Raw genomic sequence first — 23,621 nt, 5'->3', positions numbered from 1 at the left:
TAGATACCAGGATTAAAATTCATATTTACGCCAGACGCGGCGTTTCGTCTACAAAAGACTCATCAGTGACGCTCGAGTCAAAAATGGTTAAAAAGGCAAAATGAAGTACAAAGTTGAAGAGCATTGAGGACCAAAATTTCCCAAATGATTGTTATAGATGGGATACAAACGAAAATTTACTTTGTCAGATAGACAGATAGTAATTGAGTGTTTACTGTTTGTTGATGTGCTTTGTTCTTTGTATTCCGCATATTCATACATTTTTCTGTAATATATAAAATTGATATCAGGAATTTCTTAATCTTTTTTGTCTCTAAAGAAGTTTGATATTTTTATTCGATCTTTGATAATCTCTGTGTGGGTTTTTAAGCTTACGAAATTATGAAACAAACATATTGCCGACTGAAACAGTACCAGTCTTTCAGTGCGGTCTCGCTGACGTATGTCCCACATTTCTTTGAATTCAAAACTACATTTTCTAAGAGTCCGTATGATTAACCGAAAGTGTATAACTTGCGTTGTTATTGTTCGAGTTGAATGAACTAATGATTTAAAATGAACAGCTTTAATATTATCAGCAACGATAAAATAGTATTGAATAGTATAAGTAAAGCCTAACTTCATATTTCCATACCTAATACTTTTAAAGAAATCCTGTTGGCAGTATTCCAATAATTGAAAATGGTAAACCATTATGTCAGTTTTATAACAATAATCTCATTTCCATTCGCTAAAAATGATTTTTGAGTGAAAATGATTTTATTAGACAAGCTTTACAATTTTACAGTTTTTGAAAAACAAAGAATAACCTGTGTTATCTCATACGACTTGAACTGATATATATGAAGGAAAGAAAGTATTAGCAATTTCCCTTTTATCATCATGCAGTGGCACCAATATTTATGTTCATTCTATACTTAGAAAAATGAGACAATTTTATGACATTTGTTCTTTAGCTAATAACCCGTAGTCATACTTGACTAACACCTTAATCTATATATACTTCGTATCTTATTTAGACCAACATTGTCAAATCTTTAAATTTGCTTGTTCTTTCCTGGGCAGCATTATAACCCCTGCTTCTGTGACAGCGTGGCAACACCACATGCCCTGTGTCCTGGACCAAAATGCTTTATTATGGATCAGCAATGAACACCAAATACAGTAGCAAGGGCAGAACACCTAGATTTATTATAATATTGCTGCTGTTCTAAACTTTGCTATACAATTTATGTTATCAAATCTATAAATTTTTTCACCCTTAAGATACAAATAAGGACAACCGCTGATAAAAATCAGCAATTCCTACACTTGTCTGGTTTACACAAAAAGAGACAGGTGTTACATATAAACAAGTGGGTTGTTAATTGCGTCTGTGGAAAATTCATTTTTTATTTAAAGGGAAACTTTAACGCCATCTTCTGATGACGAAGATACCAAAGGGATGATATTCAAACTTATACGTCGAAACAAAGTGACACTGCATATGCAAAAGATAAACGAAACGGCGAAATTACAAACAAAAGTACACAGAAAACAACACAAACTATAGATTTACCAACTAGAACCCAACCAAAAACCGAGGGTGATCACAGGTACTCCTGAAGGCTAAGTAGATCCTGCTCCACATGTGACAACCGTCGCGTGCTTCTATAAAATACTTTGATTAATTTTTGCCTGTAACTATATGAACTTTAACATTTATTACAGCAATATGATCTGCTTTATATAAAATGGCTCCATTAATACAGCCAATTACTCTTTATAAATACTTCATAATCAATTTATTATGATCATAGTGGTGATATTACGTCACTTTGCTAGATTTAATGAGATTATTATTAAGTTGTATTTATTGCAGCTTTAACAAAGTAAAATTGACATTCTGAAAACATCAAGGTTCTTTAGTTTTTCATTTGAAAGACAAAGCCGCGAATTGTGTTCCGCTAAGCGCAATATCGAATGATAAATCCAAATTGATAATTAATTATATAAAAAATGGTGCTATATTTTGTTTGAAATGTAATGTGGAATTTAATTCGGTTCGCTAACACCTTTTTAAATTGTTTATAATTGTATAATTGACGAATTGACAATAAGTAAAATTATCCAAAGTGTTATTTAAGATCTCGTTAAAGCAATACATATTAACAGAAAGGGATTTCCAGCTAAGTTTTTAGTTATTGCGAGATCATACTTCTTATAGGTGGTTATTTCCTAAAATGATTTGTCTGATCTCCTGAATTAAATTTCAGTTGATAATGGCAAATCATTGCAATGTTCAGTTCTCCAATGTGTGTTTTTTTTTTGTAGACGAAACGCACGTCTGGCGTAAATACAAAATTTAATCTTGGTATCTATGATGAGTTTATTTAAGATTGAGGGCTCCAAAACATGTGGTTCTTTAATTGCACTTTTTTATCCTCTGTAGCTTTGACTTTTTGCTGACCGAGATAACAGAGAGAGGATTGAGTTCTCACGAAACTTTTAAGTTCCGCCACGTGTAAATGAATTGTGTTCCAAATCAGGCCCTCGACCGTCGCTGTAGCTTGTTTTTATTAATATCTTTTGTCCATTATGGATTTTTTTGTGAGTTGAAAGCAAAACTTTTGCGGTCTCTAATTAGCTCGATCGCACAATTACTCTAGACGCGAAGTGCAACAGAGTTTGGAGAAAGGTATGACCATTTGTCTATCATTGAAATGTGTTTTTGATACCAAAAGCCTTTTTTAGTTTTTTAGTTTTGTTGCATTAGCTGAATATTTCCTAAAAAGATTTTAAACGAAAAAGATAGACGCAAATTGAATTATCAATAATATCTCTCTTTTTTTTATCTTAAATTATTTCCAAATCAATCATTACAATTTGCCCGTTTGTTTTCATAAAAAGAAGTAGTGGATTACATCAATCAATCAGTATACATATTTGACTTAGTTTCGACTCATTCTTTTGATAATGTTTGTGAATAAGAAAAGATGTCAATATAAAGTTGTTGCATGAATGTTGTAAGCAAACACATGAAACTAAATAATGGTGACTATTATATTATAATCTATTATATTTACTGTGTAATATTATTTTGAATACATTGACAAAGTTCAATGTTGGTTAAATAATTGTGCAAATTTATGCATTTGATGGCGCAAAAACCAATATAAAGTCACAATTATTTAGTTTCATGTTTTTTGCTTACAACATTCATGCAACAACTGTATATTGACATCTTGTCGAATTGGCACACATTTTTTTAAATTTGCTTTCAACAGATACGGCTTTCTCTGCCTCGTTTTTAGACTTATTCCTCGAATTTGACATACACAGTCATCTCAGTACCAGAATCTATGACAAACGAGACGATTTTAATTTTGAAATTGTCAATTTACCCTTTCTTAGTGGCAATATACCAACTTCACCTGCATATGGGATATTCATTTCCAACTTATTCGGTATTCAAGAGCTTGCAGCTACTAGTCAGACTTTTTAAAACGTCACCAGTTTCTTAGCAGAAAGTTGGTGAACCAGGGGTATGTCAAATAACGTTTCGTTCATTTACTAAATAAGTTCATTGGAAGATGTAAAGACTTTGTTGACATAGTCACCAAATTTTGAATTATTTGCTGAGAGAACATCCTCTATATAGCGGAACGTAAAGTTAAAGGATGTTGCTAACTTCTTATCTTTCTCCCTAATAGTTATCAAAGGTACCGGAATTATAATTTGATACGCCAGACTCGCGTTTCGTCTACATAAGACTCATCAGTGAAGCTTAGATCAAAATCGAAATAAAGCCAAACAAGTTCAAAGTTGAAGAGCATTGAGGACCCAAAATTCCGAAAGGTTGTGCCAAATACGACTAAGGTAATCGATTCCTGAGTAAAATCCTTAGTTTTTTTTTGTTAAATTATAAGCTTTGTAACAGGAAATTTATAAAAATGACCATATAATTGATATTCATGTCAACACCGAAGTGCTGACTACTGGGCTGGTGATACCCTCAGGGACGAAACGTTCACCAGAAGTGGCATTAACCCAATGGTGAAAATAGGCACCAGGATTATAATTTAATAAAATTTAAGTTTCTGTATGAAGTCAGCCCCATAATAATAAAGAAACAAGTCGGCAAGACGTACCACACTTCCCATTGGAATTACGACAGTCTGTTGAAAAACGCATACTCTAAACGTAACAAATATGTTGCCAATCATCTTGATAATGTCAGTTTCAGAGAATTTTTTGTTTGAATTAGAGAGATAATTACAAAGTAGGATTTATCCCCCCTTAAGACAAGATACTTGTATCTACGTTCCTAATTTTTTTTTTAATGAAACAAAATAAAATCAATTTGTCTTTTAGTTTGGAATGGGGAATACTTGTGTAAAGTGAAGAAAAGTAAAATGTGTTCATACATTGCAAGACGAGAGAGTCTTAGATTGTATGTACTCTAAAAGATCTTTGGATTTTTTTAGTATTCTTATCTGATTCACGTCACCTCTAGAATAGGCAGTTTCACAATAACTTTGGAACCCGGCTTTGATTGCTGATGAAATAGATGTTAATAATTTAGAAAAAGGTTTCGTTGAGCACTTGGGAGACCCAGCAATATACCGTTGTATGTAATGACACTTGTAGGTATCCACTTCCGTGATGGGAGATCCAGTTCTTCATCTTTGGTTGAAATTCCAAAGGAACATAGAACAGACCTAAGATTATCCAGGATATCCTGTTTGGTAAGTGTCGTGAGGGTATATGTTGAGTTTCCAAGGGAATTGTCAATACCTAATTCATTTTATCCTTTCCAATTGATGGATTCAGGCTCACGATATTTCGGACCTTTGGATAACAAATTTAGCAGGGAAGTGTTAAGGTCTCTAGTAATAACGTGGTCAGCGGGATTATATGTGAATTTGGAACTAGCACAGGTGCAATCTGGAGGTTTACACTTAAAGTCTTTAAGTAAGCAGAATTTAGCACACCTTTTTTTTTGAATTTTGGGTCCTCAATGCTCTTCTATTTTGTACTTGTTTGGCTTTATAAATATTTTGATCTGAGCGTCACCTAAGAGATAATGTAGACGAAACGCACGTCTGGTGTATAAAATTATAAGACGAGTACCTTTGATAACTTTTCATTAAAAAGCGAGTAAATCAATTATTTAAAACATCGATTTATGATCACCAAATGTTATAACCTAGTCATAAATATTCTATGAATCTCAGAAGTTGATATAATGTGAAGGACTGTGTGATTTCTAATCATCAGGTTAAGTACTTTGAGCTTGATTTAAGTAGCTGCTAGCATCCTTTAATGTGAAACATAGTGTGTAGCGTACTTTTTAGCATTGGTTCAGCTTTTACACTTATGGAATCTTAAAGTGCATAAAGTATTTTTATTTTCAATGTATTTTTTTTAGTATAGCCAGTTTTTAATTTGTATATTTTACCATGCCTATCACTGCAGTATAATGACGTTTGCGGTCAAAAAGTTTCATCGGGGTTCAATCGTTGGAAACTATTGACCGGTCCAATAGTTCAACACTTGCTATTTGAAAAATAATGAAAATATTGTGTACATATTTCATATAGAAAATGATACCTGAGGTATAATAAATCAAGTTTAATATCTGTTGCTTTTTTAGATATAATAAAACGCATCAGGTCAATAGTTGCACCTCGGGGGGCAATAAACTTACTATTCCAATCATACCCAGCCAATAAGTATACACTATTCTACAGTACTTAATAAGAAATACAAACACAATGTTATCGACCAGATAGCAGGTGTCATGCAGTGAGGAGAAATTTAAGAACTATTTTTACAGAACATAATTTCTTCAATTTAATCAACTTGAGAGAGTATATACATTCATACTGCATCTAGTTGTTTTTATTTCCTAAAAATAGTAACAAAGCTATATTTTGTATAATACCAATTTCATCATGGAACACTTTCTCCACAATCAGGGGTCCATTAAGGGATGAAAAAAGCTTGACATTTGTGTTACGATTTAAAAAGCTATTAATTTATTAATTTAGGTTGCAGTATAAAAACAATATTAGGTCAATGTCAAAAAAATATAAACGTTTTTGTACTCTGGGCAAAACTAGGGAAGGGCTCAGTAAAACCTCGCCCTTCCCCAGTTTCTCAGCCTCCTTGACCTAATATTGTATACATATTGAAGTGTGAAATGATTTCCTTTTATAAAACTTGTTTGCTGTGCACGGACTGATTTTCTGTAATGGGTGAACCGGATGAACAAAATCATTTTTCTTTTACTTAACTACATTTTGTACTTTTAAAAGTTATAGAGAATGTATCCGTTTTTGAATATCGTACAAAAGAATGAGCGACCATTGACTGATTTATAATTACAGTTTTTACATATAATTATCGAGCAAGGTCTGAATACATGTTTCAAAAAATGTTTTGAAATGTAAATGAACACAAATAAAATAAAACAGCATTGGTTTTGGAAAAGCTGTCTGGTCACAGGAGATATAAATTATATTTAATGCATTAATTATAAATGAGATAAGTCTAACTATTGCAATAGAATCTATGTAAAAATAAAGTAAGAATAATTATCTCATCAGCCCAAAGAAATTTCCAAACACTGATTTCATATTTTCAGTTGTACCTGTTAGATTTGTTCTAAATATAAAATAAAAAGATAAATCTTTGCGTTATTTGTTACCATTTATCACCATTGTAATTGATTCTGCTTGATTTCTAATAAAGCTGTATTTAATAGTCTGGACAAGGATACTTTAAGTACACAATCATACAATATTACTAGTACCAACAGTTGCATATTCCCTATTTTGATAGAAGAACTATGATTCAGTTAGTCATAAGTCATGTTTGTGATATTAACACGAACATCCGGAGTTCTAATCACTTACTGTTAGTTAAACATCTTGAACATTGCTTTAGTGATTAGAAAGTTTGATATTCATTGGAAGGTCAAGAGCAAACTCTACTGATAACATTGTAATAACAAAGGAAAAAACTGACAAATCAGGATATTGAGTAATTAATAGCGGAATAAGAATGGGTTATTATTCGATATTTAATAGATGATATTGACTGAAGATGAAAGTTATATTGAGAGTCCTTAATTTTATCTAGACCGTTTGCCTATGACCATAAATCTAAAAGTATGGTGTTGACCGTCTGTTGAACTCAGGATGTCTTTAAAGGGTTTTATATCGTTATGTTGCTGTCTCATTCACGTGTAATTCCTTTTATTTATATGCACCACAATAAAATGTCTGTTGAGCACAGTATTTGTATTGTTCACGAGTTCTTCGATCGCTATGCAATACTACTGTTTCACAGATGACGACGGATATGTTCTAATCGTCGAAGCCACATTCCCTCCCTCCTTTTCCCTGAATGTGACATACCAAATAAGACTTATCACCAGATTTGTATATATATATTAGCAATAAGACCGGTGTCACATGTGAAGCAAGATCTGCTTACCCTGCCGAAGCACCTGAGGTCACCTAAGGCTTTTTGGTGCGGTTCGAGTTGCTAATTTTTTTTTCTTTGTTGTGTTTTGTGATGCTTAGTCTATATTTATCTATATTGTGTTTTATGTACTATTGTTTGTCTGTTGGTATTTTTTCTTTTGAAGTCCTTCCGGAACACACGAGATCAACCTTGTGTTTGGTGGGGTTTGTGTTGCTCAGTTTTTTTTTTTTTTTTTTTTTTTTTTTTTTTTGGGGGGGGGGTTGTGTTGCTCAGTCTTTACGTTTCTATATTTTGTTTTGTGTACTATTGTTTGTCTGTTGGTCATTTTTCTTTTGAAGTCATCCCGGAACACATGAGATCAACCTTGTGTTTCATGGGGATTTTGTTGCGTCTTTACTTTTCTATATTTTGTTTTGTATACTGTTGTTTTCCATAGCGTTGTCAAGACATTTCGACGTATGAGTTTGAATGATCCCTTGGTATCTTTCCTCTCTCCTTTATCTATTTGATTTTCTTATCTCCGGCATAGATAACCTCAGCCGTATTTGGCACAAACTTTTTGGAATTTTGGATCCTCAATGCTCTTCAACTTTGTACTTGTTTGGCTTTATAAATATTTTGCTATGAGCGTCACTGGTGAGTCTTATGTAGACGAAACGCGCGTCTGGCGTACTGAATTATAATCCTGGTACCTTTGATAATTATTTGCATTTGAAAATATATAGATAAATATATTATAAATGTAGTTTGGTATAAGCTAACAGAATTTAAATCAAATTTCACACCCGTGTTTTAAAAATCTTTAACAAAGCACCAATGATTATTTGTTTTTTAGTTGGCTGTCTAAACGTGAATGAAATGAAAATGTAAAATGATATACCGTTAAACCACAAAATCATCTACAGTTTCATTAATTGACAATTGTCTTTATATTTTGTTAAGCGTTAAATCGCCATACGTGTGAAGGAATATAATAACAATTTGTTGTTAAAAAAAGCAGCATGTTCATAAACAACCACGACTAAATGGCGAGGTTTTAATCGATACAAATAGTTTAAAAAAATGAAACGTTCTACTAATATTTTTGAAGGTAAATTAAATTGGCTTTGTTGAGCATAAAGCAATAGCTATGTTCAGAAACCAAACTTGCTATTATATATATACGAAGATGACTTAAATTTGTTTATCTATATTTTTTGAAAGACTGGAGTGTTCAACATACCAATTCTCCGTGTTCAATTTGTATCGTCCTTGAAGAATGACTTGTTTTATGTCAGGAGATGATATTTTAATACGCGGAAACTCCCAATATAGAACATCATGAATAATTACTGAGTTTATTTCGAGTTTAATGTATCAGAGATCAAGTTTACTAACATCATGCAAGCATCATAAAGAGAAAACCCACACCGTACAGTTAGTTTCAGGTCATCATACGGCCTATTCACGTTAAATTCATATTTTGGATTGTTATATTTATTTTCAATAAAAAATATTTTCATGAATTCTTTTTTTGTCCGCCTAACTCGTATCGTTTTGTGGGTATATAATCTAATTTTAAAAATAGGTTGCTGAAAAATTCGAGCTAAGTGTAATTTAAACGAAACAACCTCATGATATTTGTAACACGGTCTTTAAACTATTCGGGGAAGTCGTTAATTGTGTTTTATGGATAACTTCTTAAAAATCCATATTTGACATTTGACTGTGCAGTTAATATTGTATATATAGTATAATTAAGGTACATATAATAAAAATACATCTTTGTATGAATCTAAAGTTTTTTGGAAATAAAACGTAAGTGCAGCTGGTTTCTTTCAGTGATTGATTGATACAAAAGTATGTAAATAAAGAAAGAAATAAACAGTATATAATATATAATGCACTTAATGGATCAAATAGATAGTTCAAATGCAATATTTCAATGTTTCACTCGTCTACCCTCGACTTGAATAGCAACCTCGGATTTGTACATTGGGATAGAAAATAAAACAAGCAAGCCCGATCCTTCTTCACTAAAAAATACTTATGTTTTCTGTCTATTTTGTTTTTATTTATAAGGTTTTGATTTTATTGTTTTAATCTGTAGTAACAAAGGTAGGACAGTTTCTTGTATGCTTTATTTTTTGTCAGTGTTTATGTATTTATTGGTGCTTCCTATGTTTCACATATTTAGTTTCCTTATATCCTTAGTCTCAACCATACCCTATGGAAGTTATTCCTGAAACACACAAATCACTATCCAATTTTTAACTTGCAACACATTTGAAAATTATCCAAGTGGAACTGTATTGCTTGTTGGTATTGTTGAAACAATTTACGCCCTTTGTCATTGTTGTTAAAGCCTCGGTCACACCTTACCGGATAGCTCGAACGGACGCCTAACGGATAACTTTTTTTCAATCCGTTCATGTCCGTTAGACGTCCGTTCTTATCCGTTAAACGTCCGTCCATATCCGTTGCATGTCCGTTAAGCGTACGTTTTATCCGTCGACGTCCGTTCTGTCCGGTGGAAAATTTTAAGCATGTTCAAAACTTTGAACGGATGTCCAACGGATAAAATGTCCGCTGAACGTCCGTTAGGCGTCCGTTTTGTACGGTACTTGTCCGTTTCGTTTCCGTTTTGTATCCGTTATACATCCGTTGGAGGTCTGGAAGATAAATTCACCAACGGACATCTACCGGACAGTTACACAGAAACATTTTGAATATTTATGTGATTTACATGTATTATTATTGTAGCCTTTGATTTTTCTGTCTATCTTGTTCATCCGTTTTATCCGTTACGCTTCCGTTTTGTGTCCGTTTTATGCGGTACTCGTCCGTTGGATGTACGTTCGACATCCGTTTTGTCCGGTACGTTTCCGTTTCTCGTACGTTACATATCCGGTGTGTGTCCGTTATGCATCCGTTACACGTCCGTTTTATTCGGTCAGTACATCAACGGACTCCTAACGGATAACAATTTTGTCAACGAACAACTTTTATGTTCATCCGTTAGGCGTCCGTTCGTGCTATCCGGTAAGGTGTGACCGAGGCTTAAAAGGGGTTGCAGAATTTTGAAAACGTGTTTATATTTTATAATGAAAACTTGCCAATGAATGTAAGCTACCAATGTAGATAATACAGCATACGGGGAACTGTGTTTTTCATTGAACCTTTAGTTAATTTTCTAGTTTATCATTTCAATTTGATTTCTTTGCAACCACACCGTGACTCTTTGATTCCCACAATAATGTGGGAAAACAAAACAATGATCACATTTTCCATTAACAAATGCATTGTTTTATCCGTTTTGATTGCTAACATGATTTATTGTGAGATGACAAATACAATTATATTCACACCAATAACTTACCAATAAAATGGATTTATTGAAATAAGCTGTATGAATTGTCTTTTTATTACAAAGCTTTCGGAAAATACAAACATGTCAGTTATCAACCAATACAGATTAGTTTTTTCACAAAGATGTTTTAACTGTGTAATGAGATTGTAGTCATATCAGTTTACTAAAAACTCCATATTACGGTAAAGATAAACTTATCATAGATACCAGGATTTAACTTTTATACGCCAGACGCTAAATTAAAAAGGCAATTTTGGTATGAAATGAAAGCTCAAGGATCTTTGATCATATCAGAATCCTTGTTTTAAAACTTTTTCTTGAATAGTGAAATAAATATATGAGACGATGACAAAGGAAAGAATATTTGTCCTGTTATTCAGATCAGAAGTACTTAATACCATTTTAGTTATATGTAGTAGGTAGAATTTTTCAGCACAAGTCAGGGTAAGACATGGTTTTGCTATGAAATGATTGCCATTCTATTTGAATTTAGACAAAATACTGATAGATACAAATGCTTGATATTGCATAAAATAACATAGAAAGCAATAGGCCTATGGATTAATGTTTTCTCTTCTTTCCTAATTTCAAGGTTACGTGATCAACGTTTACGTCATTCATCTTTGGTTCGATCAAAATAATAGTTAACTGTTGATGCTTTAAAATATTGTGTATTGATCATGTCGATGAAGTTTAGTTCAAGATATCTAAATAAGAGCGACGCCCCAGTGCGAATATTTCGTCAAAGAAGTAAAGAACAAACAATCGACTGAGATGAATAAAAAATGTCGTAACTAACAAAACATACTGTGTTTAATATTATATGTGATCGTCTTTACGAACTTTTCAGGATTACCGAAACTTATAAAAGATGTCTACTGTTGATAAAGTCCCTTCATCTATGACATTTTTATAGGTTAATCTATTGTGCCAGACTGGTAAATTAAAAACAACCAAGTGTTAAGCAATTATTATCCTATAAGCCTATGTAACATGAGTTCACATTTTTATAGTCAAGCAAATGATCGAGTATTTCAAAGATACTATTGATTAAAAATTGACATTTAGTAGTTCTTTTTTATATAGAGAGCATAACCAATTATATTAATTGTTTGTCTTCTTCAATTTCATAAACAGAATTGTAACGCTGCAATCGTTACCATATTTCTTTGTAATACTTAAACCATTCTATATACATAATAGTATTATCTCCTGAATACAAAATATAACATATTCTATGTAAATGATTGTTCCAAAGTATAGTGTTGGTAAATTGTCTATTATTTGATTGCTGCAGTATATTTAATTTCTATTTTCAGCGTCAGTGGATTACTTGATTGAATACACTTTTTGTAATAAGTAATTTACTTCCAACATGACAAACGTTATAACTCAGATAGAAAACCTCTTCAAGAATATAAACGGCACTAATAAGACAGACATTGAAGAGATTCTAAAGCAAAACAATACTCTTGATGACCCAGTGCAATTTGACATCAACAGAGCCATTGTACTAATACCCAGCTTTGGAATACTTACTATTATAACAATATTTGCAAATGTATTTGTGTGTTATGTCATTGCTAAAAATAGACACATGCATACCGTTACAAACCTGTTTATAGCAAATATGGCTATTTCCGATCTTTTGTTAGCTTTCATAAACGTGCCATTAAATATTGCAAGAAATCTAATGAACGAGTGGACGTTGGGGTCATTTTTGTGTCATCTTTTCAACTATTCTCTTAAAGTATCAGTATATGTATCGACTTTCACCTTAACAGCAATTGCTTTAGACAGACAGCGGGTATTATTATATCCATTACATCCCAGAATGACAAGAAAACGAGGAATGTTTGTTTTGGCATTCATTTGGTTGTTATCTATCTGTTTTTCACTACCCTTTGGAATTTATACTAATGTAAAAGAGATCAATATGATAACATACAAAGTAAAGCGATGTTGGTCAACTTACCCTAGTAATAAATTTGAACAGTATTTAACAATTGCTACTATAATGTTTCAGTACTTCATTCCACTTATAGTGATAACATGTACCTATGGACGAATTGTACATAAACTCTGGATAAGAACCCATCTTGGAGTTGTTACTGAAAATCAACGATTAATGCAAATCCAGGCTAAGAGGAAAAGCATCAAACTTCTAGTCGCTGTAGTTGCCGTATTTGCAATAAGCTGGATGCCGTTGAATTTGTATTATATTTTAGCTGACCACCATCCAAATACCAAAGTATTTCATCCCGATACCAACACATTTTTTGTTTGTCACTGGATTGCGATTAGCAGCTCGTGCATAAATCCGTTTTTGTATTGTTGGATGAATCCAGCATTCAGTACAGTCATTGCAAAACGTCTTCGATGTCTGAAATCATTTACTGGCGGCCCTGAAATAGAAATTGATGAAATTGATTCCACAGGATTTAGATTGCGAAGCAATCGTCGGTTCGGAAATTCAAGTAGAACGATTTCCTCATTTTCAGCATCGGATTCAAGAAGGTCAAGTTCAAAGACATTTCGAGGATTTGCTTATATGGTTTGACTTTGCAACATTAAAAGAAAATTCACAAGTATGTGTTCATGTACTACAAGTATGGTCTTCAAAACTTAATATTTCATTCCTGTTTCATGTCTGAATTATTACAGTTTAATTGAGATTTTACGAACTTTTCGCTCCATAATTTACATCCGACTAGTTCTATTTAAGATGCACTGCTAGTCATTATTGCATAAAACAATTCTAAACCATTTCATTAAATATTTAAATACTACAGATAACAAGATCCGATGGAAGCTTCTGTCGGAAATGAAACTTCCGAAAATTTACTATCAATATAGAGACCGTTTATATCTGTAAATTTTCTCAACGGACAAAATTGAAAGATTGTGCAACATTCTTATTTACATTATTCTATCTATTAATCTGTGAATGTACTTTAAATTCTTATAATGGAAAACTGTAATATATGATAGGAAATTTTCTTTCCAATCTATTTTTTTTCTTTCGTTCAGCGTTTCGCCATGCGACATTGTTCAGACTGACCTTAATGTACTTAATAATTACGGTTACGTAAATATGGCGTGAGACTTTTGCTTTCAAAGACCAATAAATTACGAACCGATATGATTTTAAAGATTAAAAAAATATAGTCCAATCATAGCCATCATCTGGTTAAAGAATAAATATTAATGTTTTTTTATTGTGTTTTGTTTACCGTAAAGTTGAACATAGTTCATGCATATTCAGGACAAGAACAAAGTTAACAATGACTACGAAACGGGTAGGTTCTGTAAATGAAAATAATCATTTATAAATGTGAGTCGACCGAAAAAGAAGACATACTGGATGGGAGCAGTAATCTCAAGCAACTAACATACAATGGATAAGCACGAGATTATGATCGATTACAGCACAAAGCATTGAAGAATGTGTCAATTATAAAACAACATAACAGTTATGATATTTTAAAATCAACAGAATTAGTTGTTTAAAATGCTTGTAGACGTGAATTGACTTTTATGGTCAGTAACTAAAATTCATATGGAGTACCTTTCAACATTGTCGACAAATATCTGATTACGATATATAACTGATGACAGGTTTTGCTATTTTTTATTTTTGATGTTTACGGCAGACTAAACTATGTCTCCCTTATATTTTTTGTCAATGTGTATGAATTATGAGGTTGGAGTAAATGTCACGACCTTTCGAAGCAAAGCACATATTATATAATAGTGACTCGTCTATTTTAATTACACTCAAAACACATCACCAGCATAAGCACTTGTCTATTTTCCCGGAAAATCTGAGGTACCCCATTAATCGTTGAATTGCCTCACATCATGAAATTCTTTATAAAAAGGTTACCAGCACATAGAATTTCAAAAGACCCTACAACTAACGGTAAAATGTCCATATTGACGGTTATTGAAAATTATTATCATCGGAATGTCAGAAAAACAAAAATGAATACAAGGACTTATATGATCATACACAGACATTACTGTTTTTTCAATGAACGATTTTAAACAGTCAAAACTTTTGTTAAAGAAAAGAGTATTACAAGTATACAAAACACAAAATAAAATCAACAAACTACAAACAAGATAATGTACGGACGTTAAAACAAACAACTTCAGAATTAATCAGAAGAAGCAGTTAGTCATTGTTTATAAAATTATACAATATCTCCTGAATACTCACTCAAGCCGCTGCAAATTTATAAATGTTTACAATGGCGAATGAATGAATCGTTGATAAATACAAGAACATTCTCCATCTTAGTAAACCGATTTTTATACACCGGCACAACAAAGCAGTCTTATTTTAGAAAGTCATTCAAAGTAACTTAATCTTATTGTCAAAATTATTGATAAACAACCATCAATTCCTGAACAATTCATATAGCTTCTCAAAAAGAGTTGTAAAAAATGAACAGAACCCTTTACAAATTTCATGCGTCATAAGCTCTTTTCTGAATTCAACCTCATTTAACCTCATTAGGAACGCTCAAAGATGAAAATGTCAAAGCCAAGGATGTACAAGAACACAAACGTTTGAAGAGCTATGTTACCAAAAAATAGTACTCTCCATTAAAGGTTAACTTTGTTGTTAGACAATTAATACTAGTAGTTTGTTTAAATATCGTCACCTAGACAACAAAACACAATACTAAAAGTTTGTCCATAATGTTATATTTTATGCTTCAACATGGTTTTCTGTATGTCCCTTTGGTATTTTCCAAGTCGGGTTCTTTTAAATTTTCCAATGAAAACACAGTAGTCATAACAAAATACAAAACGTTCAAATTACCAGATAACAAACCATCTGTGTAAAAACAAATGTCACCGTAAAAGACAATATACAAATACAGTGGTGTTATGCATTGATTTTCAGCAATATAAAGATTGAAACATAGTTTTAGAGTTTGACAGTAGTCGAAGCCAACATATACAGAACATAATACAGCCCGTAACAAAGAAGTGATCGAATTGATGTTTCTTTACCGTCAAAATTAGCTACGTTATCGACAAACTTAATTAAGTAGTGACCGAACTATTGGTACTTTAACGTTAAACAGATTGACAATGGTGACAAACTTTCATGTGTCGATAATCAAGTTTAATACCGATAATATTGAAAATGATTCTAATAATATGAAACAAAATATGTCCATGCACCATTTCGATTTCTTCAAAGTCAGAACAGAAAAAAAAAAGATTTATGGAAGGACGTCTTGATAGTATTATTTCCTTTACAATTTTACCCAAAACTAAAAGAAATATACTGGTAAACAATTAAAAAGGTGTTTGATAGGAATGAAGTCCTTTATTTTTTCGGACTACAATGTGTACCGTATGTGTGATGGATTTGAATTCAATCAATAACTTTGAAATGTTTCTCATATGTATACACAAAAGGGAGGACTGGTATTTGTACTTCTGTTAGAATATGTCTTCGTCCGTTTCACATGCCAAACTTTTTCTAGTACAGTTTGAACGGGAAAATTTTGTTGAGAATTTTTTTTAATATGACAAAATAACGAGCAAAACTATTTCTTGCAATGGCACTGACACACAGAGAATATTTTTTTTAGTAAAAATCAGTAAAAAAAAATTCTCCAAAATATACCATGGCCAGGACCTGACAGTTTTTAGCAGTGTACAAATGAAAATCGTTTGGTCATCAAGAGATTCTGGTTTCTCTTTTTGTGTGTCATAAACATTCAATTCGGATTTGAATTTAATTTACCGAAACATTTCCGTAAATTAAATCTTAGGACAGTCAGAACATTTTAAGGACGCAACAGATCGAAGTACAATTTTAAGTAGTACATAGATGTGCAATAATTCAGATTCCTGTACATGTTCATGAAGTTCTAAACTTTGAATGTTGATTTCTTTAAAAAACGCCATTTTTAACTATAGAATAGATAGTTTACCACAGAAATCTTAAACGGAAGTTTCGACAATTTTAAACAGAAGAGATTTGAAAATAAATTTAACTTTAAATAAACACTGAAATAATTTTAATACCTCGAAGGTGTAAAGAATAAACCTACAATCTCAATCTTTAAAAGTGTCTTCATTGCACTAACCGACGAGTTCATGTTTACAGTAGAAACAGTGGATGTGACTCCAATAAATTCATTATCATTGTAGTCATGAATATTTATTATCGTCTCCTAGGAGACGATATTAAGAATTGAACGATGGACAGTCAGTGCGTGAATGCTTCTTACTACCTGATTGGAAGATATTACGAGACTTGAATATCAAAGTTTATTAATTGGTTAGGACAATCCAAACCTAGTAAATGTCCTTCAGACCTGTAGAGTATCGGCTTTGTCCTCTTTATTTTAGAAATTAGATTTTGCCTGGTCATTAATCATGCATATTCATGAAATTGGTATACAGGTAACTTTTATCTATAAATAGCCGAATCTTCTGGAGTTTCGTAAACAACAACGTTAAACGATAATATATACTATTTCATAACGTGTGACCTCACGTGTGTGGTAAAATTTGTTGATTGATGCACGTGGCTATCCTAGGAAATGAATTAAGCTACAAAGCGAGAGCACTTTCCATTTTCATCAGCTAGGAGACGACTAGCCCTTTTGGAAAGGCTAATACTTGTCGCTAATATTAAATTGATAAAGATTTTATCGAGGTCGCACCAACTGTTTCTACAGCTAAGATCAGTTACATGTAACATGATCTCGTCGATTCGCACGACGAAGCCATTGTTTATGACAGAACACACATTCTAGATTATGTATTTTTGTTTCCGTCAGTTCGAAAGTATTTGCTCATTTCAACTCCTTTGTATTTCATAATATGTGTCATGAACAAAGACATATGTTCGATTGAATAATGATTTCCTCGTAACAAATGATAGAAATTTCGGAGATCCCGTATTTGATCCTTTACCGTTAAAATGAAAATGCCAATAACAGAGGTTGATTATAAAAAACGTTTTACTGTGTTAAAAAAACTTCGACTTAAACAATGAAAACTTACACGTTGGACATGAAATATTTTGTCGATGAAGAAAATTAAATTATGTCACTTCTGAAATAAGTTTGTCGATAACGTAACTTATTCTGACGGTAAAGAAACGCGAATTCGATCACTAATCTGTTACGGGCTGTATGTTTGATAAACTTGATTATAAGTTGCTGTTTTGAAGTCTACGTTTATCCAAGATCTAATTTATTTATTATATTAATAAAAAAAAAAGCATGCATTGTCAATATGCCAATAAGAGAACATTTCCTTGTCACAATATTTTAAGTCCATACTCAATGAACTTTTAAATATTGACAAAACAGTTTTTTTTACCGATGTTGAATTCATGACATACAAGTCATGACAAAATACAAACACTAAGATAATCCCATGAAACCCAAACGAAGATAACCTAGTCAACTCCATCAGGCCAAGGTGACCTAAAGTGGATATGACTACTAGTATTGATGTATGTCCTTTTTTTGGTCATATACTAGAAGCTCTTACGCTGTTTTGTACGTATATATTCTTGGCTTTCAAATATTTAGTGTTGGATGTTTCTGATGAATGTTTAATCCAAAAAATCGTTTCGGAATGATATTACTAACTTGCGGCCCGGTATGCCATTGGCATGTAGGGCAGCAACAAAGATTCTCCATTTCTGTCTTTGGCCATCTTTTCTACTGTTCTCCTTTACATGTGTTTCCATGTGTTTTTTTATCATCTTTGCTTACGCCTTCATTCTGGAGTCCAATGTAATGCTTTTCTAGTGATGGAATTTATATCTCTTCTATCACATGCCCAATCCATTGCCAACCCCTTAATCATTAATATTGTAGCAGTGCTATCTTGATGACAATGTCTTAGAAGGTCTTCATTGCATATCTTGTTTGGCCCGAAAATGCACACGATTCTTTTTTTTAGCTTTTTTTATATAAATAACTGACAGTTTGCTAAGATCGACTTCTGTCGGACTCCATCATTCTGATCTATAAAACAGAGTAGATAAAACACAATGCTGGTACAGTTTTGGTGTGATCCGCTTACTGTACTTTCAATACATTGTTTAGTGATCTGAATATATTTCTGGCTTTGTTTAATCTGTTCATAATGTCATTTCTTGTACCGTTATTGTTTCTTAATGTTCTATGTAAAGGTTTCAGTGATGGGAAGATCTTTCCATCTACTAGGATAGAAGTTGATTTATTGATGTTAAGGGAATGACTTTTGTTTTTGTTAGACTGATCTAAGTCCAACTTGACTGGAAAAAGTATTAAAGCGGTTGTCTCTTGTAAATGGTGGTGGGTTTGTGATAAAAGATCAGGAAAATCAAGATCGTCTAATGTTGATGAAATGTTCCATCTTATTCCTCTTGGAACATCTTCTGTGGTTTATTTCATTATCCAATTAATGACCAAATTGAAAAGAAGAGCAGACATCATACATCTTGTCTAACTCGTATTTTTACCTCAAACCATAATTACCAGATGTTGCTATGCCCTACACTGCAAGTCAAATTGTTGTAGAAACTTTTGGTAAGCTCGATTATTTCTTTTTGAATTCTATATGCTCTTAGTATTCGCCACATCTCTTTCTGTTGTTGTTGTCAAAAGTTTTCTGGAAATCCGCAAAGTTGATATTACGCTGTCTTTGCCATTCTGTACATTGTTCGATGATATTATGTGAAACAACGAATTAATTAATGCATCTTCTACCTTTACGACATTCTGCTTGCTCCTCTCATAGCTGTTATGTTATATATGGCATGTAGGGCAGCAACAAAGATTCTCCATTTCTGTCTTTGGCCATCTTTTCTACTGTTCTCCTTCTACTTGTGTTTCCATGTGTTTTTTTTTGGTCATCTTTGCTTACGCCTTCATTCTGGAGTCCAATGTAATGTATCAACTTCATATATAGACTATTATTCTTTAAATAATAACTTTGGATATGATTTTTCGGCATGATATAAAGCAGGTTTGTTCATCTTCATTTGTTTCAATCTGATATTGTACCTTTCCATATACCCCATTTCTTAGTTCAGCGAATCCAGAAACTATATTAAACTAAGTGTACATAACAATAAGGTTGTGTATTAAGTTTAAAACTGTTGTAAACACAAATTCGTGGTATCCTACCCTTACCAAAAACCTAAATCTGAAACGAGTTAAACGGACTAGCAGATGGACTCACAGACCAGAAACACAAAATATGGATATATAAATGAAAACGAAAATTGACACATACAAAATCCGATAATATCTATTATACAGTACTATAAACAATCAAGTAAAGAAAGAACGAGTTCTTTTAAATACTGAAAGACTAAAAAAGAATTCTCCCATACAATCATCTAATTACTAGTTTGGACTACAATGCATTTGGATAATAAATAATACAAAGAGTATACTTTATGATACCTTGATATGCGTTCCTGGTTTATAATAGAAACAACTTTCAGAATATAAAGGAAGACAAATAGCAAGAGAATAAATAGATGATGAGCTGATATGTTTCCCTCAAATTCTTGGAAGTATACAAAGTGAAATTATTTCTTTAGAATTAAGAAAGCAATAATTTGATAACTGCAACAGATAAATATTGCATAGCGATAGACAAATGATAGATATATGCATTTATTTAAAAAAAAAAAAAAAAAAGAAAACAGAAAAAAAAGAAATTTCGTCCTTTATTTAAATATCACATTAATTTTACGTCTGCATCAGTTTTCATAGTAAAACAAATATCAGTGTAAAGATCGGGATAATTGCATCTGAATATAATTTGTTTGGTATATATTCGAATTTGTATTGTTCTGCTTAATATATGCTTTGTTTATCATTCTCCATCCAGTTTTGATAAACTAACATTGGAAGAGACCTTCAAATGTTCTATTAAACTTTCACGCTGCTCTACTGTACATAATTACAATTGAACAACTATATATCTGCTAACCATTGAAGCGAATACAAGTGAAGACAACCGAAAAATGTCTTCCTTCCTTAACAACGGCAGCTTCGTGTATTTCTAGTCATTATTTCTATATAATTGTATATGGTAACGGTTAAACAGGAAAATTTGTACCAGTAAAGTAAAGTAAAGTAATCTTTATTTAAAGTCGGGTTGCACATATACATAATAACAATGAACATGAGCTCTTCAAACCGACTGATATTAATAAACAAAACATACATGTAATAACATCAGATACACATACAACACAATCATACAGACAGACAGCACATATATGTATTAATACATAGATAGCATATGCAGAACAGAATCTAAGCCAGATATATATTAACAAAAATATGTCAAATATCAGCACATAGTAGCACATAGTATTTATATCAGAGTAGCACATGCAAAATTGAACACTATATGCACAAACAAAAGACTGCATGCAACTATAGCAAAGGTAAACAAAATAAATAAATAGCTAAATAAAAAATAAAAATAATTGCAAAAAGACAAAACATAAAAAAAACAGCAGGCTTCGAGATTAAGTTATGGGGCAGCAAGTAAATACATTATTTACAAGAACTGCATGTACATTTTTCTGAAAAACACCAGGTGGAGATAAAAATTTTGAACTGGCCAAAAGTTGATAAGCTCCTTGCCTCATTTGGCAAGGAGTTCCAGAGTTTTGCTGCCTCATAACTAAAGTTTTTCTTACCATACCTTATGTAAGAACTCTGGACTTGAATTATTTATTATTCTACTAGTATATGTCTTTATTATTTCACATATAACTGAACCAGTTGTTCTCTTATGCAACAAAATTGTAAATGTAAGTGTTACATGTAATATAGAAGGATCAAAACATACATTTTCCTGATATTGACGGTCAACCAAGAGATGATCTGATTTTCTCGCATTTAAAAAAAAATAATTTATACATCTTTATTTCAATTAACATTCAGTCAACTAGTTGATAGTCATTCGTTTTTGTATCCGTTCCATGCAGCTTCGAAAATTTGATCGATATTATCAACAACTCTAATACTGACGAATGCCATTTTATGTATAAATTATTATCGAGATGTTAGTTAATCAGTTCACGCGATGCGTCTTTGAGAGAGCGTATCTTCTTGTAAAAAAGGGACGAAAGATACCAAAGGGACAGTCAAACTCATAAATCTAAAACAAACTGACAACGCCATGGCTAAAAATGAAAAAGACAAACAAACAACAGCACACATGACACAACATAGAAAACTAAAGAATAAACAACACGAACCCCACCAAAAAAACTAGGGGTGATCTCAGGTGCTCCGGAAGGGTAAGCAGATCCTGCTCCACATGTGGCACCCGTCGTGTTGCTTATGTGATAACAAATCCGGTAAATAGTCTTATTCGGTAGGTCACATTCATGAAAGGGAAGGGGATTGTAGTTACGACGAAAGGAACATATTCGATATCATTTGTGAAACGGTTATTCCAAAACGGTCAACCAACTCGTGATGGCGTCCGTAAAATTTACGAAGGGATTATTTCAACTTCACCATTTGGAACTCTTGGTTTAATAGCTTCCTTGTGAGCAGCAACCCTCTATCAAGAAAATCATGATAGGAAATGCAAGCACGGGAATATCGTATCAATTGGGAGATATATACCCCATATGCAGGTGCTGCTGGAATGTTGCTACTTAGAAATGGAAAGTTCACAATTGGAAAGCTGAAATCATCTCTTTTGTCGTAAAGTTTTGTTTTCAACCGACCCTCATTGTCAATTTCTAGATGTAAGTCAAGATTTGAGGGCCGACTTAACTGTATCTGTAGTATCCTTTATCTCTAGCTCGATGGGATAGATTCGTTCCACATAGTCACCAAATTTTGAATTATTTAGTGAAAGAACATCATCTATATAGCGGAAAGTAGAGTTAAAGGATATTGCTAACTTCTTATCTTTCTTCCTAAGAAGTTTCTGCATGAAGTCAGCCTCACAATAATAAAGAAACAAGTCGGCAAGTAGAGGGGCACAGTTTGTTCCCATTGGAATGCCGACAATCTGTTGAAAAACACGTCCTCTGAACGTAACAAATATGTTTTCAATCAAGAAATCAAGCATCTTGATAATGTCAGTTTCAGAGAATTTTTTATTTGAATCAGAGTTATCCTTTACAAAGTAGAATTTATCCCTCCCTAAGACAAGATACTTGTATCTACGTTGGTCATTCTTTTTTATGAAGCAAAGCAATACCAACTCTTTCAATTTGTCTCTTAGTTTGGAATGTGGAATACTAGTGTAAAAAGTAGAAAAGTCAAATGTTTTAATACTGTTACAAGGTGAAAGAGAGTTAGATTCTATGTACTCTAAAAGATCTTTGGAATTTTGTAACACATACGAAAAATGCATTGCGGTCAAAAGAGATTTGACGTGTCTTATTTCTTTATTGCGTCATTTATGTAAACTACACGATTCATAATATGAAATCAAAACATTGGGTGTTGCTTTGAACATAATAATGGATATCCAAAGCTTTTAACATCTACCTCCGAAGCTGAATAGTTATTTCAAATTCTAATTACTTAATACGGATTTGTTGACATATATACTACCAAAATATGGAAAGAGCTACTTTACGTCAATGAGACAGCAACAAAAGAAGCACAAACACAACCAAAAGAAATAAAGAACATACAATAATTAACAAGTAAATAAGCATTACTGTGCTTCAGTTTAAATTTTTGTGGGGAAGTCCATATCTCAGATACTATAAGCAATAGGTCTAGTATATTGGGTGTATTGAAGGACTATAAGGTGTACATGT

The 23,621-nt window shown here is 32.4% G+C and overlaps 1 protein-coding gene across 1 annotated transcript; it reads left to right on the top strand.

Moving 5' to 3' along the window:
• The first annotated feature begins 5,585 nt into the window (after positions 1-5,585).
• Positions 5,586-13,829, top strand: LOC143071045 (G-protein coupled receptor 83-like). Its single transcript, XM_076245126.1, has 3 exons — positions 5,586-5,597; positions 6,040-6,079; positions 12,448-13,829. The coding sequence occupies exons 1-3, from the start codon at positions 5,586-5,588 to the stop codon at positions 13,380-13,382; spliced, it is 987 nt and encodes a 328-aa protein (XP_076101241.1). The 3' UTR covers positions 13,383-13,829.
• The last annotated feature ends 9,792 nt before the right edge of the window (positions 13,830-23,621 follow it).

The sequence above is a fragment of the Mytilus galloprovincialis genome, chromosome 4 (genome assembly GCF_965363235.1).
Source record: "Mytilus galloprovincialis chromosome 4, xbMytGall1.hap1.1, whole genome shotgun sequence".
Classification (NCBI taxonomy): domain Eukaryota; kingdom Metazoa; phylum Mollusca; class Bivalvia; order Mytilida; family Mytilidae; genus Mytilus; species Mytilus galloprovincialis.
Note: the sequence above shows the minus strand (reverse complement) of the source record. Positions and strands in the feature narration are given on the sequence as shown.